Source organism: Oreochromis aureus, linkage group 3, assembly GCF_013358895.1.
Source record: "Oreochromis aureus strain Israel breed Guangdong linkage group 3, ZZ_aureus, whole genome shotgun sequence".
In the NCBI taxonomy this organism is placed as follows: Eukaryota; Metazoa; Chordata; class Actinopteri; order Cichliformes; family Cichlidae; genus Oreochromis; species Oreochromis aureus.
Window position 1 is genome coordinate 38,862,418 of NC_052944.1, and position 18,490 is coordinate 38,880,907.

General features: G+C 40.1%; 2 protein-coding genes across 2 annotated transcripts; both read right to left on the reverse strand.

Moving 5' to 3' along the window:
* Positions 1–6,220: 6,220 nt before the first annotated feature.
* LOC120439327 (deleted in malignant brain tumors 1 protein-like) lies at positions 6,221–14,392 on the reverse strand. The gene is made up of 7 exons (XM_039610202.1): positions 14,360–14,392; positions 11,013–11,324; positions 10,586–10,891; positions 9,108–9,428; positions 7,425–7,557; positions 6,683–6,933; positions 6,221–6,600 (listed from the first exon to the last, which is right to left on the reverse strand). Exons 3-7 carry the CDS (start codon positions 10,887–10,889, stop codon positions 6,329–6,331), a joined length of 1,281 nt encoding a protein of 426 aa, XP_039466136.1. The 5' UTR covers positions 10,890–10,891; positions 11,013–11,324; positions 14,360–14,392; the 3' UTR covers positions 6,221–6,328.
* A 183-nt stretch (positions 14,393–14,575) lies between these two features.
* On the reverse strand, positions 14,576–17,171 carry LOC120439328 (deleted in malignant brain tumors 1 protein-like). The gene is given in 5 exon segments (XM_039610204.1): positions 14,576–15,099; positions 15,178–15,537; positions 16,253–16,558; positions 16,681–16,992; positions 17,116–17,171. Coding segments are annotated over 3 exon segments (990 nt in total). The 5' UTR covers positions 16,557–16,558; positions 16,681–16,992; positions 17,116–17,171; the 3' UTR covers positions 14,576–14,773.
* Between the last annotated feature and the right edge of the window lie 1,319 nt (positions 17,172–18,490).

Consider the following 18,490-nt stretch of genomic DNA (forward strand, 5'->3'; position numbering starts at 1 on the left):
ACTGACGCTGTGGCTGAATGGGGATTGAATGCAAAGGACCTTGTTGTTGTTACCGATAATGCACCAAACATGGCTCTCGCGGCTAGACTTGCAGGCATGACGCATATACAATGTTTTGCACACAGTCTGAATCTGGCCTCACAGAAAGCACTGAAAATACAATCCGTGGTGCGACTTCTCGGGAGGATCCGACGTGTAACAGCCTTTTTCAGGCGCAGCACCACAGCCAGCAACCAGTTGAAGCAGAGACAGTGCCTCCTTCAGCTACCAGCTCACAGATTGATCACGGACATAATTACAAGATGGAACAGCTCCTATGATATGATAGAACGATTTTTAGAACAGCAACCAGCCATCTGTGCTGCTCTGCTTTCTGCAGAAGTTAGGAAGAGTGAAAAAGAAATTTTCACATTAAGTGAGTCTGACATCACATGTGCAGAAGAAGTTGTCAGGGCACTCAAGCCTATGAAGGACACCACCCTGGTGATGTCAGAGGAGAGCATGCCAACCCTGTCCGTCATTGCTCCTCTTCATGCCAAGCTTGTGATTGGTGCACAAGAAAGTGTTGATGATACACCGACAGTAAGGGACATTAAGACTGCCATAGCAGAAGATCTGGGAAAGAGATATGTAAATGAGAGGGAGACACTATGGATGGCATCAACTGTTGATCCTCGGTTTAAGGATCTGCCCTTCCTGTCTGAAGCAGAGACCAGTGAGACCTATTCCAGACTGTTGGACACTGGTGACTGTGATAAAGAAGGAAATAAATGTAAGTAAATAAATGAATTTATTTGGAAAAATTCAACTGAAGTTACAAGCAAGTGAATAAAGTAAAAAGCAAAGAAAATGCATATTGATGACATTTGTCATCAAATATTAGTGAAAAACAGGGTGAATCTTGGATTTGAATTTTGACTTTCTGACATTAATACTATTTGAATTTAATGCTTTTCAGCAGCAAAAGAATAAGGAGACTGACAAACAGGTGGAGGAAGAGAATGCCACAGAGGAGGCTCATCACCCACATATCAAAGACAGCTTTGACTCCATCCCTCGGCCACCCCTAAAGAGACAGAGGACCTCATGTGCATTGGTGGACTTGCTCTGAGCTACGTTTGCCTCTACTAGTGACAATACTGCACCAAAATCAGAACATGATGTTGCTGCAGCTGAGATCAAGAGGTATAGAGATGAGACCCCTTTGCCTCTCACAGGAAATCCTCTCAGTTGGTGGAAGGACCATGAACAGGAATACCCTCAGCTATCCAAAGTAGCAAGGAGTTTCCTATGCATTCCTGGAACAAGTGTCTCTGCAGAGAGTTTTCTCCTCTGCAGGAGACAGAGTAAATGCACAGAGAAGTGTCCTGAGAGCCGACCATGTCGATCAGCTTGTATTCCTGCACAAAAATCTGGAAATTGAAAAATAAACACTGAGAAAACACTAAACATGTAAAATCTCTGATATGAGAATGTTTGACATTTTGGTTGAGTCTCATAAGCACTTTTATTTAGATGAGTAAATTCCTTTTTTCAGGTTGTTCTAAAAAGTGTTCCATTGATGGACACTGCAGAGCTGTACTTTATTTTATTAACACTTAATTGTAATAGCACTTTACATTGTTTGTTAATGTTTACTTGGATGGATTCTTCAAGCAATTTCATTTTTGATTTATATTTGTTTATGTTAAAGTCACATAAAAAGTGCTTTGTTTTGATGCTCCATAGAGCAGTTTTTGGATAAGTATTTTACAATCATAGTACTTAGAAAGACTTCAGTGTTACATGTTTACTTTTTTCATGTTAAAAAAATACTTGATATTTCAGTAGTTTTTGTTTGTTTATTTGACATGACTTCTAATAAGGCAGATGTTAATTTCTCCATTCATTTTGAACTTAGAAAGAGTATTTTTGTTTCAGATGTTTCATGTCAAGCATTTAACAGTTTGGACTGTTTACTGTGAGTTTTCCTAATTAAATTCAGTCCTACTAAACACAAATATCGTCTGGCTTTTAGTATCGCAATATATCGTATCGTCTACCCTGTATTATGATACATATTGTATCGCCAGATTCTTGCCAATACACACCCCTACAACACATCATCCGTATAGAGATTGATTTTATATTCTACGTTCTTACATTTTATGCCCTTAATTGTTGTAGCCTGTCTAAATGCTGCTGCTAGTGGTTCGATAAAAATTGCAAAAAGTAAAGGGGAGAGTGGTGCCCCTCAGGAGACAGAAGCTGGAGGATGTCTGATCATTTGTTCTGATATGAGCTGTTGGGGAATTATATAATATTCTTAGCCAGTTTATGAAAGAGGTTCCAAAACCAAATTTGTGTAAAGTTCCTAAATAAAACTTTCCATTTAACTCTGTCAAACGCTTTTTCTGCATCCAGAGATAATATTGTGGTTTCATTGTTTTTACTGTATGAGTAGTCTATTAAATTAAGTAATCTACATGCGTTTGTTGATGAGTGCCTACCTTTTATGAAACCAGTTTGGTCAGGATGAACTACGAGGGGGGTTATTTTCTCTAATCTTTTTGAGAGAGCTTTGCAGATTATTTTGAGGTCTACATTTATAAGGGATATTGGATGATAGCTTGAGGGAAATAAAAGGTCTTTGCCTGGTTTTAGCAGGAGACTAATGTTGGCAGAATTCATATTTGGTGGTAGTCTGCCATTTTCCTTGATTTCCTGCAACATTCCGTGGAATACTGGTGCCAGAATTGTCCAGAATTCTTTGTAGAATTCTGCAGGGTAGCCGTCAGGACCTGAAGCCTTATTATTGGGCATATTTATCAGGGTTTCCTGGAGTTCACCTGGCGTCAGTGGCGAATCCAGTGCCATTGCTTGACTGTCTAGTAATTTTGGAAGAGTTACGTTGTCAAGAAACTGATCAATTTCATTTTTAGATGGGTTTATTTGTGGTGAATATAGAGTTTGATAGAAATCCCTAAAATGTTGTTTATTCTTCTAGGGTCATATATTGTGTTTCCAGATAAATCTTTAACAACACATATAGTGTTGTTAAAGAGCAGCTCCCTCTGCTCTTTAACAACACATATAGTGTCGTTAAAGAGCAGCTCCCTCTGCAGCTGGATCCTTAACTTCTTGACTGACAGACACCAAGTGGTCAGGCTGAGCAGCACCACCTCATCCCCCATCACACTGAACACTGGTGCTCCACAGGGGTGTGTACTGAGCCCTCTCCTGTACTCACTCTACACCTATGACTGCACGGCCACTAACAACTCCAACATCATTGTGAAGTTTGCGGATGACACTACAGTGGTGGGTCTTATCACCAACGGTGATGAGACGGCTTACAGGGAGGAGGTCAGCGCCCTGACCCACTGGTGTCAAGACAACCATCTCACCCTCAACGTCGCAAAGACAAAGGAGTTGATAGTGGACTTCCGGAGGTGCAGAGAAGTACACACCCCCATCACCATCAACGGCGCTGCTGTGGAGAGAGTGAGCAGCTTCCGCTTCCTTGGTGTACATCTGGCTGAGGATCTTACATGGTCAGTACACATAAACAAAACAGTGAAGAAGGCGCAGCAGCGCCTCTTCTTTCTCAGGAGACTGAAAAGATTTGGGGAAGGAGGTTCTGCAGCATCCGGTCCCGTACCAGCAGACTGAGAGACAGCTTTTTCCATCAGGCCATCAGACTGCTGAACACGTCATAGACACCTCACCCTCACTACTGGAACTTCAACATTATGCACTCCATTCTGTACATTAATGCCACTGTTTTGCACATGTCCAACTACCAACCTCTGTATATTTTATATATTTTATTTTATTGTTTACTCTATTTAATTTGTAAAATATGTATACACACACACACACACACACACACACACACACACACACGTAGAAAAACATATTTAGTATACACATCCAGTAATGCATATACTCTTATATATTGTACATATATTTATTAGTCTCAGATTTAGCCATTCTTATATTTTGCTTGTTTTACATTATTGTATTTTTGCACAACTCTGTTGCTTGTGAAGCTCGCACACAAGAATTTCACTCGCATGTACTGTACCAGTGTACCTGCACATGTGATGTGACAAGAAAAGTGATTTGATTTGATTTGATTAGTTGTTTTTTCTTTATTTATTTTTACTGGTTAGCTAGAAATTGACCTGATTTGTTACTGTGTTCAAAATTCTGTAAGCGAAGTCTTTGTACGAGGAATTGTGTTTTTTTATAAATAATTTCATTTATTTCTAGTTTTGTTTTGCATATTTTGTTCATTATTTCTTGATCTTGGTCGCACGCGTAGGCTTCTTCTTTTTTCTAGTTCCTGAATATTTTTGTTTTCTTCTTTCTTTTTGTGTGATGAGAAAGAAATGATTTTACCTCTCATCACAGCTTTCCCTGCTTCCCATAGAACAGAAGCTGATGTTCCGGGAGTGTCATTAAAGTCTAAATATGAAGTCCACTCTTTTTAAAAATATTTAATAAAGTCTTCATCTTTGACCAGCAATGTATTGAATCTCCAGTTTTTACTTGGTGTAGCGTTCTTCTTATGTATTAGTGTTAAAGATACAGGAGCATAATCACTGAAATATCTGAAATATCACTCAGCAGTGAGCTGCTCACTATTTTATTCTAATTTTGACTGGGAACACTAAAGTAAGGGGTGGGGGTAAACACAACTGTAGGGTTAAATTAATTTTACACTAGACTAAACACCAGCAACACCAGCAAGGTGATGATCGCTGAGCATTTTCTTCTTTCACCTCACTCACAGTTCAAAAATAGTCACATGGGCGCATTGTTTAATGTGTTTTTTTGTCACTGTCATCTTTTGTCCAGCGGTCTGGTCACAGCAAAGGAGGGCCGGAACAAACACTGTATGGCCAGGGGTAGGTTGGCACAGCTCTGTCTACACCAATGTAAGAATAATGCTCAGATGTACATTGTTTTTTGTGTTTTGGTTCTACCAGTTGAGCAGCTGTCAAGATGACAGTCTGTAAGTGTTGCAGACTATTCTGCTGTATACAAATGTTAAAAACAGAATTAAAGAATATATGAACATCAAATCTTCTTTTGCATGTTTTAATCAATAAAGACATTGTTATACCAAAAAATGTCCGCATAAAACAAGATTTAAGAAGATTTCCATCAACTTACATGAGACTTTGCCCAAAACACAGAAATAGCCCCATGTGTGATAACAATATTCTATACTTTCACTTCCCATAATTACTAAAAACATGGTCTGATTTGTTAAAAACAATCACAAAAGTCAATAACACCTTTACATTCTCAATTTGTCCATTAGTCAAAGCTTGAAAAAAATGATTAAAAAGTATTGATATAATCAAAAGTTTAAAGTAACTAAGTAAGGAAGTCCACTAAATCACCATATTTGAGAAACTGGAACAACAACATATTTAGCATCTTCAAATGAAAAAAAAAGTTTAATGATTGTTCTATGAATATATTGGAGAGAAAGATTACGATTCACCTCAAATTCATAAAATGCCATGAAAGCAAAGTAAATTCAAAGTGTTTAAAGTATTTAAAGTGTGTAATCAAGTACAAGACTTGGGTAAATATGTTGACTTACATTCCACTACTTGTAACAACTACATGGAGCAAGACAGCAAAAAGACAGAGTGAGGCAAAATGAGTGAAGTGGGTGAGGTTTTCACCCCTGTCAAATACACTGTCATCTGTGGAGGAAGTGGTGAGGACAGTAGAAGGGACAGTGGTGGGGACAGTGGGAGGTGACAGTGTTGGACAGGTGAAGTATAAGTCAGTGTCAGTGCCCGGGAAGTGAAGGTAACAAAGTTTGGTTTCATTCCAGTGACGGTGTCACTGATCCAATTCTGGTACTCCGACACACAGTGAAGACTGCAGGTCTCACAGGTTGGGCGCAGCCATCATCAGTACTCACAACTCCACTCTGGACCCACGCATAAATCCTGTCTTTGTCATTAAAGGTCCTCCTGGGTTTCCTGTGAAAATATATATATATATATATATATATATATATATATATATATATATATATATATATATATATATATATATATTTATATATATATATATATTTATTTTTTAAGTTGTTAAGAAGCAGCGATATCTTGTAGATATATCTATCTCTGTGTTGATCCTGCTGAAGCATGTAAACATCAAACTAACATGTCATTTGCTTACCGCACTGAGAATTCTGAAAAAAAAAAAATCACTTCATCTGACTCCTGAACTATTGTTCTATCAAGGGGTCTGTAATTGGGTTTGACTGTCACAAAGACAGTAAACAAGATGAAACGGTCAGCCAGTACATCAGTCTTTAAGTATGAACCGGTTCTGTATGCTGTACCTTAATAGCTAGCAATAATAATCTAGTGTGAAAGTGATACATAATTCTTATAGCACTGAACAAGGCATGGCAGTACAAATAAATATTAGGGGTCACCTGACATGAATCTTTCCTTGCTTGAAGCATAGCACAGATCATGTTCTCTGTGATTGCTTTGTCGCCTTCATAGTAGCACTGGCACTCATTGTTTCCCACCACTGGTGCATTTACCTCCTGCAGGATGTTTGGGAAGGAACTGTTACCTAATTGTAAAAAGTAAAATAGAAGAGTTAAAAAAAAATCCTGTACATTCCTATTATGTAAAATTAATGTTAAGTAACTTACCAGTTTCACTAAAATCAGTGACCCAGCTGCTGGTCCCATTGTAGAAAGTGCTGTTTTGTGAGGCTAAGCAGATTGGCTGAATGTAGTCTGTGAAAGTTACAGGAGCCGACAGCTTCAGAAGACAAATGTCGTTCTCATACGTGCTGTTGTTGAATGCAGGATGACAGATGATATCTTCCACTGTCAAAGACACTTCGCCGGAGGTTAAATCTGACTGGGTGTGGCAGCTTAGATGTACCTCTGTCAGGTTACTAAATTTAATTTAATAAAAATTGTTGGTGAATATCACAGTTCAAAGGAGATACCCATAAACATTCATGTGATCTTGATAATGGACAGTTCATAATTAAATCATTTTGTGTAAGTACTTTAATTATTTTTAAGGCATTTTTCTGTGTGTGTGTGGTGCGTGTTTGTGTGTGTGTCGGGATTAATTAATAACCCTAACTAACCCTAAGCATTTGGACAGCAGTTACACCTGAGCTTCAATCCATCACAGTAGAGAAAACATAACGTGCCACTCACACTGAGGGCCCAGAGCTTTTTGTTGCCCTAAAAATGATTCTGGAAATCCGATTTTGTAAGTTAAATTTTGTACGACCTTAAAAACCTCCTGCTCTCAGGGAATAAGCAAAACCATAACCTGTTGTGGCAAAAATCTTAAAGTAAATGTAAACAGAGGAGTAAAAGTCTTGTATAAGATCATCATCACCAAAACTGTAAACTGGCAACATCGACTCACTGTGATATGCAGGAAGCAGCTGTTAGCACCCACTGGTTGGTGATTAGGGACCCTCCACACCAAAACTGTCCATTGTGGTTTATACTGACCTGCCAGGGCCCACTTCCTGAGTTTTCCACAGCCCTGCCGCATGCTGAAAAAAAACAAACACTGTCAACTGTCAATATTACAAATGCCACAGTGGGTAGCTGAGCATGTTTGGCTTGGCAAAGGTTTGTTTGTTTGATGCAAACCCAAAGGGGATAAAACACAGCTAACTGTAATAGTCCCTTTGTACTCCCTGCCCTGGTCATGTTGTTGCAATATAATATAATGTTCCGTTGGGAGACCTTCAATTCTGGTAATTTTGTGGATGTTAATTTAAGATATCTGATCCGCCTAAAAATAATTTCAGACAAACTACGTCCACCTGTAAAAAAAATAATGGTAGTGGCCTGTACGGCACATAGTGTGTCCCAGGATAGTTTAAGTCCCAGCCATCATCACAAACTGTTCCCCAGATGTTATTGTGATAAACATCAACTCTACTAGAGCGCTCAGTTGATCCAGCTAATCTGATCATGCCTTTTAGGTAAAAGACATGACACTGAACATATTTTAATATACAGTGGTCCTTCGTTTATCGCAGGAGTTACGTTCTAAAAATAATAGGTGAGATAGGTGAAATCTGTGAAATAGTCACCTTCAGTTTTTTCAATTATTATAGATGTTTTAAGGCTGTAAAACCCCTCACTACACACTTTTCTCAGACAGGCATGAAGATTTTAATGCTTTTCTCTCTTGCTTAAACACTCTCAAAGTTCAAACCTTCATAGAAAAATAAGTCCAGTATTATGGAATTAAAGCAAAGATCAAAAATCGACAGTACTCCTTGTAATCCGGTGCATTATGTATGTATTCTGGTTGTGCTTACTGACCTCAAACTGACTTTTTTTGGTACATGGTGCTCAGAAATCTGTCAAAATGTTTTAGTACGACTTTGGTAAGCTACGCACCGCTTGATGGATTGTTGGACAAACTGCATTACGGCTACCGTAGTCAGGAGCCTCATGGAGTAATACATACCGTGCTTCAACATAATATTAACGTGTTGTATTTGTATAAGGACCCCAAAAAGGCACCTTTTAAGAGACATACAAAGGGGATTTCAAACTCTATCAGTGACGCAGTAGAACATGGGAATAGAGCAGCTGCGAGAGAATTCAACAATAGTTTGTGTTTGTTGGGGAAAATACAGTACAGTGCAACTTCTGTCGGTGCTGTGTTACTGGAAACTGACTTTCCCAGAGGCACCCACACGAGGGATTAATAAAGTTTTATCTAATCTAATCTAAAATCTATCTGAAGCACTTCAGAATTACACTACTAGCGATCAAAGATTTATGTACATTTGACAAGATGAATGCAATTTGTACAGCACAGCAGATACGGAACAGAGGAGATTGATTGAAAATGGTTTACAGCCTATAAGGACATAGAACACAATGTGCTGTTAAAAAAACAAAACAAAAAAAAGCATGTAAAATTGAGCACAACAAAAAAATCTGCAAAACAGCGAGACTGTGAAAGGTGAACTACTTTAAAACGCGGGACCACTGTATATCCGTTAAGTTAAATAAAAGATGGATGACACAAAAAAAGACACAATGACATTCACTTTGCTCCATATCTACAGTTTGTCACCTGAACAGATGACACCAACATCATAATAATGTCCATTGTAGTAGTCGTAGTTGTTTCCCCATCCTGAGTGTTGACATTCAGTTAGAGAACTTTCATTTCCTGAACACGTCACATCACTGAGCCAAATCTGTCCAGTTGCTTCACCAAAGTGCCCAAATTCAGGATTCTTTAGTGCCGTCCCACAGTTTAACTGTCTGCAAACCACCTCAGCATCATTTAAGTCCCAGCCATCATCAGAGACTGTTCCCCAGATGTTATTGTGAAAGATTTCAACTCTTCCAGAACATCGAGTTGATCCAGACCCAGCCAATCTGATCAGATCTATCAGCCAAAATATATGAAAATTACTTTAACAGATTCTTTTTTTTAAATTGTATGCATTTCATGCAGTACATGGAACAACAGACTAATTTGCAATATCATCTCTATCTAACAGTTTTCTCACCTGAACAGATGACAGCAGCATCCTGACCATGTTCACATGTGTTTGATCCAAATCCACTGTGTTGACACTCAGTTAGAGAACTTTCATTTCCTGAACAGGTCACATGATCAAGCCAAATCTGTCCAGTTCCTGCACCAAAGTGAGCTGATCGAGGAGCCTCTAGTGCCGACCCACAGTTTAACTGTCTGCAAACCACCTCAGCATCATTTAAGCCCCAGCCATCATCACAGACTGTTCCCCAGCTGTTATTGTGATAAAATTCAACCCTGCCAGAACATCGAGTCGATCCAGATCCAGTTAAAATGACGGACACAGCTGAAAACAGAACACAGAGAAGACATGAAGGGGACAGAACATACAATCTTTTTTAATGTGAAGCCATAGATATCCAGGTTTAGAAGAATTGTAAACTGAGACACGTAATAGTGACAGTCAAAACAGCTTCACCCTACAAAATAACACTCAATAAGAAGGCCAAAGGATTTTCTCCAAACCAGGAAAGAGATCCAACTCTTAAACACGAAATATGATAGAGTTGGTGAGGACTGCAGAACATCCACAATAGGACAGTTGAAGCACAAGACTGTGTTCGAATTACAAGACTAGAAAATAACTAACAAAACTTCAACTTGCAGACTTTATACAACATTTCAAGAACACGGTCTCCCTAAAACACACACATACAGATGTGTGGCTGACTCCCCCCTCTATGAAGATATCTGCCATGTCCCTCTCATAAACATGCATTTTAGGGTATTACACTTTTCCTTCAAGGCTATTAAAAGGATATCTGTGAACTTGTATGTTTGTTTTTTAAGAACTGTATTTCTCTGTGGATCAGAGCTGCATTTACAAAGAAAATGCAACATTTCACTCTGAAATACTCCACAGTGTGGTTACTGCACATCTCAATTTGACTGCTCACATTGAATTTCAGTAAAAAACAAACCAATGAGTGGATGACAAAGCTGTAAAACAGGAAACTAGAATTACCAAGTTACACATTCATTAGATGATCCAACGTCTCTCTCACCTGAACAGATGACAGCAGCATCCTGACCATGTTCACATGTGTTTGATCCAAATCCACTGTGTTGACACTCAGTTAGAGAACTTTCATTTCCTGAACAGGTCACATGATCAAGCCAAATCTTTCCAGTTCCTGCACCAAAGTGAGCTGATGTAGGAACTTCCAGTGCCGACCCACAGTTGAACTCTCTGCAAACCACCTCAGCATCATTTAAGTCCCAGCCATCATCACAGACTGTTCCCCAGCTGTTATTTTTATAAACTTCAACCCTGCCAGAACATCGAGTTGATCCAGCTAATCTGATCATACCTTTTAGGCAAAAGACATAATACAAAATATATTTTATTATATATCCGTTAAAGAAAGTAAAGGAGCAATAACACAGAAAAACACAATGACATTCATTTGCTCCATATCTACAGTTTGTCACCTGAACAGATGACACCAACATCATCATAATGTCCATAGTAGTAGTTTCCCCATCCTGAGTGTTGACATTCAGTTAGAGAACCTTCATTTCCTGAACACGTCACATCCCTGAGCCAAATCTGTCCAGTTGCTTCACCAAAGTGACCAAATTGGAGATTCCCTAGTGCCGTCCCACATTTTAACTGTCTGCAAACCACCTCAGCATCATTTAAGTTCCAGTTGTAATCAGAGACTGTTCCCCAGATGTTATTGTGAAAGATTTCAACTCTTCCAGAACATCGAGTTGATCCAGACCCAGCCAATCTGATCAGATCTATCAGCCAAAATATATGAAAATTACTTTAACATTTTTTTTTTTTTAAATTGTATGCATTTCATGCAGTACACGGAACAATAGACTAATTTGCAATATCATCTCTATCTAACAGTTTTCTCACCTGAACAGATGACAGCAGCATCCTGACCATGTTCACATGTGTTTGATCCAAATCCACTGTGTTGACACTCAGTTAGAGAACTTTCACTTCCTGAACAGGTCACATGATCAAGCCAAATCTGTCCAGTTCCTGCACCAAAGTGAGCTGATCGAGGAGCCTCTAGTGCCGACCCACAGTTTAACTCTCTGCAAACCACCTCAGCATCATTTAAGCCCCAGCCATCATCACAGACTGTTCCCCAGCTGTTATTGTGATAAACTTCAACTCTGCCAGAACATCGAGTCGATCCAGATCCAGTTAAAATGACGGACACAGCTGAAAACAAAACACAGAGAAGACATGAAGGGGACAGAACATACAATATGTTTTAATGTGAAGCCATAGATATCCAGGTTTAGAAGAATTGTAAACTGAGACACGTAATAGTGACAGTCAAAACAGCTTCACCCTACAAAATAACACTCAATAAGAAGGCCAAAGGATTTTCTCCAAACCAGGAAAGAGATCCAACTCTTAAACACGAAATATGATAGAGTTGGTGAGGACTGCAGAACATCCACAATAGGACAGTTGAAGCACAAGACTGTGTTCGAATTACAAGACTAGAAAATAACAAAACTTCAACTTGCAGACTTTATCTGACTCTCTCCCCCACCGATGTAGGAGCGGTGCTGAGCAGGATCAATGTCCACAAGGCTGCAGGTCCTGATGGCATCCCCGGGCGTGTTCTGGGGAGCTTGCAGGAGTGCTCACAGACATATTCAACCTGTCCTTGGCCCACGCTGTGGTACCGGCCTGCTTCAAAACCACCTCCATCGTCCCGATACCCAAAAACTCCAACCCATCTAGCCTCAATGACTACCGCCCAGTAGCACTCACCCCCATCATCACTAAGTGCTTAGAGCAGCTGGTCTTAGCACACTTCAAATCCTGTCTCCCCCCCACCCTGGACCCCCACCAATTTGCATACCGCCAGAACAGGAGCACAGAGGATGCAGTCTCCATCGCACTGCACTCTGTCCTCTCACACCTGGACAACAACAACACCTACGCCAGAATGCTGTTTATAGACTTCAGTTCAGCGTTCAATACAATCCACCCCTCACAACTCATCAGGAAACTGACAGACCTGGGCATCAGTTCCCTCATCTGCAAATGGTTACTGGACTTCCTGACCAACCGCCCTCAACATGTCCGACTGGATAACCGCTGCTCATCAACAATCACAATGAACACCGGGGTACCACAAGGCTGTGTGATGAGCCCTTTCCTCTACTCCCTCTTCACCCACGACTGCAGACCTGCTGATGGTTCCAACACCATCATTAAGTTTGCAGATGACACCACGGTGATTGGCCTCATCAGCGACAACAATGAGACCGCCTACAGGGAGGAGGTGGATCATCTGGCTGAGTGGTGCGACACAAACAACCTGCTGCTTAACACCGAGAAGACCAAGGAGCTCATCGTGGACTACAGGAGGAATGCTGACCCACATCCACCCATCCACATTAAGGGGATGGCTGTGGAGCGTGTGAGCAGCTTCAAGTTCCTGGGAGTCCACATCTCCGAGGATCTCACCTGGACAACCAACTGCTCCAAGCTGGTCAAGAAGGCTCACCAGCGCCTCTTCTTCTTGAGGACTCTGAGGAAGAACCACCTGTCCTCAGACATCCTGGTGAACTTCTACCGCTGCACCATCGAGAGCATCCTGACCAACTGTATAACAGTCTGGTATGGGAACTGCTCCGCCTCGGACCGGAAGGCGTTGCAGAGGGTCGTGAAAACTGCCCAGCGCATCGCCGGAGCACCACTTCCTGCCATAAAGGACATCTACAGGAAGCGGTGTCTGAAAAGGGCTGGGAAAATCATCAGAGACCCCAGTCACCCATCACATGGACTCTTCACCCTCCTGCCCTCTGGGAGGCGCTACAGGAGCCTCAGGACTAAGACCACCAGGTACCGGAACAGCTTCTTCCCCACAGCTGTCAGACTCCTGAACTCTGCCTCCTGACATCTGACCCACGTTAAACTCATGGACTGAACATACACACACCCACAACCACTAGCACTTTATCACTATCACAATTATCCTAACTGCACTACTGTATAGTTCTGTGTGAATATCATTCTGTACATATGATAATTTTTCAATCCTACAACTGTTTATAACTTGCATAGTTCACATTTCTGTATAACTGTATATATCAGATTTCTGTATAGTTTTTATTTCATATTTATATCCTGTTCATAGCCTGTACATAGCTTGTACTCACTACAGCCTGTACATACTTATAGTTATAGAATATTCATAACATACTTCACACCGTGTACATTATAACATACCATAATAGACCCATTTCTGTAATATACTTACACATCTATATTATTGCTAATATATATTGTAATATATCTATATCACGACTAAAGCACTTCTGGATGGATGCAAACTGCATTTCATTGCCCTGTACCTGTGACATGTGCAATGACAATAAAGTTGAATTCTATTCTATTCTATTATACAACATTTCAAGAACACGGTCTCCCTAAAACACACACATACAGATGTGTGGCTGACTCCCCCCTCTATGAAGATATCTGCCATGTCCCTCTCATAAACATGCATTTTAGAGTATTACACTTTTCCTTCAAGGCTATTAAAAGGATATCTGTGAACTTGTATGTTTGTTTTTTAAGAACTGTATTTCTCTGTGGATCAGAGCTGCATTTACAAAGAAAAATGCAACATTTCACTCTGAAATACTCCACAGTGTGGTTACTGCACATCTCAATTTGACTGCTCACATTGAATTTCAGTAAAAAACAAACCAATGAGTGGATGACAAAGCTGTAAAACGGGAAACTAGAATCACCAAGTTACACATTCATTAGATGATCCAACGTCTCTCACCTGAACAGATGACAGCAGCATCCTGACCACGTTCACATGTGTTTGATCCAAATCCACTGTGTTGACACTCAGTTAGAGAACTTTCATTTCCTGAACAGGTCACATGATCAAGCCAAATCTTTCCAGTTCCTGCACCAAAGTGAGCTGATGTAGGAACTTTCAGTGCCGACCCACAGTTTAACTGTCTGCAAACCACCTCAGCATCATTTAAGTCCCAGCCATCATCACAGACTGTTCCCCAGCTGTTATTGTGATGAACTTCAACCCTGCCTGAACATCGAGTTGATCCAGCTAATCTGATCATACCTTTTAGGCAAAAGACATAACAGAAAATATATTTTATTATATATCCGTTAAAGAAAGTAAAGGAGCAATAACACAGAAAAACACATTGACATTCACTTTGCTCCATATCTACAGTTTGTCACCTGAACAGATGACACCAACATCAAAATAATGTCTATTGTAGTTGTTTCCCCATCCTGAGTGTTGACATTCAGTTAGAGAACTTTCATTTCCTGAACACGTCACAGCACTGAGCCAAATCTGTCCAGTTCCTGCACCAAAGTGACCAAATTGGGGATTCTCTAGTGTCGACCCACATTTTAACTGTCTGCAAACCACCTCAGCATCATTTAAGTTCCAGTTGTAATCAGAGACTGTTCCCCAGATGTTATTGTGAAAGATTTCAACTCTTCCAGAACATCGAGTTGATCCAGACCCAGCCAATCTGATCAGATCTATCAGCCAAAATATATGAAAATTACTTTAACAGATTCTTTTTTTTAATTGTATGCATTTCATGCAGTACACGGAACAACAGACTAATTTGCAATATCATCTCTATCTAACAGTTTTGTCACCTGAACAGATGACAGCAGCATCCTGACCATGTTCACATGTGTTTGAACCAAATCCACTGTGTTGACACTCAGTTAGAGAACTTTCATTTCCTGAACAGGTCACATGATCAAGCCAAATCTGTCCAGTTCCTGCACCAAAGTGAGCTGATCGAGGAGCCTCTAGTGCCGACCCACAGTTTAACTGTCTGCAAACCACCTCAGCATCATTTAAGCCCCAGCCATCATCACAGACTGTTCCCCAGCTGTTATTGTGATAAACTTCAACTCTGCCAGAACATCGAGTCGATCCAGATCCAGTTAAAATGACGGACACAGCTGAAAACAGAACACAGAGAAGACATGAAGGGGACAGAACATACAATATTTTTTAATGTGAAGCCATAGATATCCAGGTTTAGAAGAATTGTAAACTGAGACACGTAATAGTGACAGTCAAAACAGCTTCACCCTACAAAATAACACTCAATAAGAAGGCCAAAGGATTTTCTCCAAACCAGGAAAGAGATCCAACTCTTAAACACGAAATATGATAGAGTTGGTGAGGACTGCAGAACATCCACAATAGGACAGTCGAAGCACAAGACTGTGTTCAAATTACAAGACTAGAAAATAACTAACAAAACTTCAACTTGCAGACTTTATACAACATTTCAAGAACAAGGTCTCCCTAAAACACACACATACAGATGTGTGGCTGACTCCCCTCTATGAAGATATCTGCCATGTCCCTCTCATAAACATGCATTTTAGAGTATTACACTTTTCCTTCAAGGCTATTAAAAGGATATCTGTGAACTTGTATGTTTGTTTTTAAGAACTGTATTTCTCTGTGGATCAGAGCTGCATTTACAAAGAAAATGCAACATTTCACTCTGAAATACTCCACAGTGTGGTTACTGCACATCTCAATTTGACTGCTCACATTGAATTTCAGTAAAAAACAAACCAATGAGTGGATGACAAAGCTGTAAAACAGGAAACTAGAATCACCATGTTACACATTCATTAGATGATCCAACGTCTCTCTCACCTGAACAGATGACAGCAGCATCCTGACCACGTTCACATGTGTTTGATCCAAATCCACTGTGTTGACACTCAGTTAGAGAACTTTCATTTCCTGAACAGGTCACATGATCAAGCCAAATCTTTCCAGTTCCTGCACCAAAGTGAGCTGATGTAGGAACTTTCAGTGCCGACCCACAGTTGAACTCTCTGCAAACCACCTCAGCATCATTTAAGTCCCAGCCATCATCACAGACTGTTCCCCAGCTGTTATTGTGATAAACTTCAATCCTGCCAGAACATCGAGTTGATCCAGCTAATCTGATCATACCTTTTAGGCAAAAGACATAACACAAAATATATTTTATTATATATCCGTTAAAGAAAGTAAAGGAGCAATGACACAGAAAAACACATTGACATTCACTTTGCTCCATATCTACAGTTTGTCACCTGAACAGATGACACCAACATCATCATAATGTCTATTGTAGTTGTTTCCCCATCCTGAGTGTTGACATTCAGTTAGAGAACCTTCATTTCCTGAACACGTCACATCCCTGAGCCAAATCTGTCCAGTTGCTGCACCAAAGTGACCAAATTGGAGATTCCCTAGTGCCGTCCCACATTTTAACTGTCTGCAAACCACCTCAGCATCATTTAAGTCCCAGCCATCATCAGAGACTGTTCCCCAGATGTTATTGTGAAAGATTTCAACTCTTCCAGAACATCGAGTTGATCCAGACCCAGCCAATCTGATCAGATCTATCAGCCAAAATATATGAAAATTACTTTAACAGATTCTTTTTTTTAATTGTATGCATTTCATGCAGTACACGGAACAACAGACTAATTTGCAATATCATCTCTATCTAAAAGTTTTCTCACCTGAACAGATGACAGCAGCATCCTGACCATGTTCACATGTGTTTGATCCAAATCCACTGTGTTGACACTCAGTTAGAGAACTTTCATTTCCTGAACAGGTCACATGATCAAGCCAAATCTGTCCAGCTCCTGCACCAAAGTGAGCTGATCGAGGAGCCTCTAGTGCCGACCCACAGTTTAACTGTCTGCAAACCACCTCAGCATCATTTAAGCCCCAGCCATCATCACAGACTGTTCCCCAGCTGTTATTGTGATAAACTTCAACTCTGCCAGAACATCGAGTCGATCCAGATCCAGTTAAAATGACGGACACAGCTGAAAACAGAACACAGAGAAGACATGAAGGCGACGGAACATACAATATTTTTAATGTGAAGCCATAGATATCCAGGTTAAGAAGAATTGTAAACTGAGACACGTAATAGTGACAGTCAAAACAGCTTCACCCTACAAAATAACACTCAATAAGAAGGCCAAAGGATTTTCTCCAAACCAGGAAAGAGATCCAACTCTTAAACACGAAATATGATAGAGTTGGTGAGGACTGCAGAACATCCACAATAGGACAGTTGAAGCACAAGACTGTGTTCGACTAACAAGACTAGAAAATAACTAACAAAACTTCAACTTGCAGACTTTATACAACATTTCAAGAACACGGTCTCCTAAAACACACACATACAGATGTGTGGCTGACTCCCCTCTATGAAGATATCTGCCATGTCCCTCTCATAAACATGCATTTTAGAGTATTACACTTTTCCTTCAAGGCTATTAAAAGGATATCTATGAACTTGTATGTTTGTTTTTTAAGAACTGTATTTCTCTGTGGATCAGAGCTGCATTTACAAAGAAAAATGCAACATTTCACTCTGAAATACTCCACAGTGTGGTTACTGCACATCTCAATTTGACTGCTCACATTGAATTTCAGTAAAAAACAAACCAATGAGTGGATGACAAAGCTGTAAAACAGGAAACTAGAATCACCAAGTTACACATTCATTAGATGATCCAACGTCTCTCTCACCTGAACAGATGACAGCAGCATCCTGACCACGTTCACATGTGTTTGATCCAAATCCACTGTGTTGACACTCAGTTAGAGAACTTTCATTTCCTGAACAGGTCACATGATCAAGCCAAATCTTTCCAGTTCCTGCACCAAAGTGAGCTGATGTAGGAACTTCCAGTGCCGACAAACAGTTTAACTCTCTGCAAACCACCTCAGCATCAATTAAGTCCCAGCCATCATCACAGACTGTTCCCCAGCTGTTATTGTGATAAACTTCAACTCTGCCAGAACATCGAGTTGATCCAGCTAATCTGATCATACCTTTTAGGCAAAAGACATAACACAAAATATATTTTATTA

Bases quoted from the DNA above. Each gene is read 5' to 3' on its own strand.
- LOC120439327 (XM_039610202.1), bottom strand. From the start codon at position 10,889: ATGATCAGATTAGCTGGATCAACTCGATGTTCTGGCAGGGTTGAAGTT. The intron at 7,558-9,107 runs GTGACAAACTGT...GTTTTTTTTCAG, and splicing joins TGTTGGTGTCATCTGTTCAG to CATGCGGCAGGGCTGTGGAA. The intron at 6,934-7,424 runs GTGAGTCGATGT...AATTAAATTTAG, and splicing joins GCTGCTTCCTGCATATCACA to TAACCTGACAGAGGTACATC.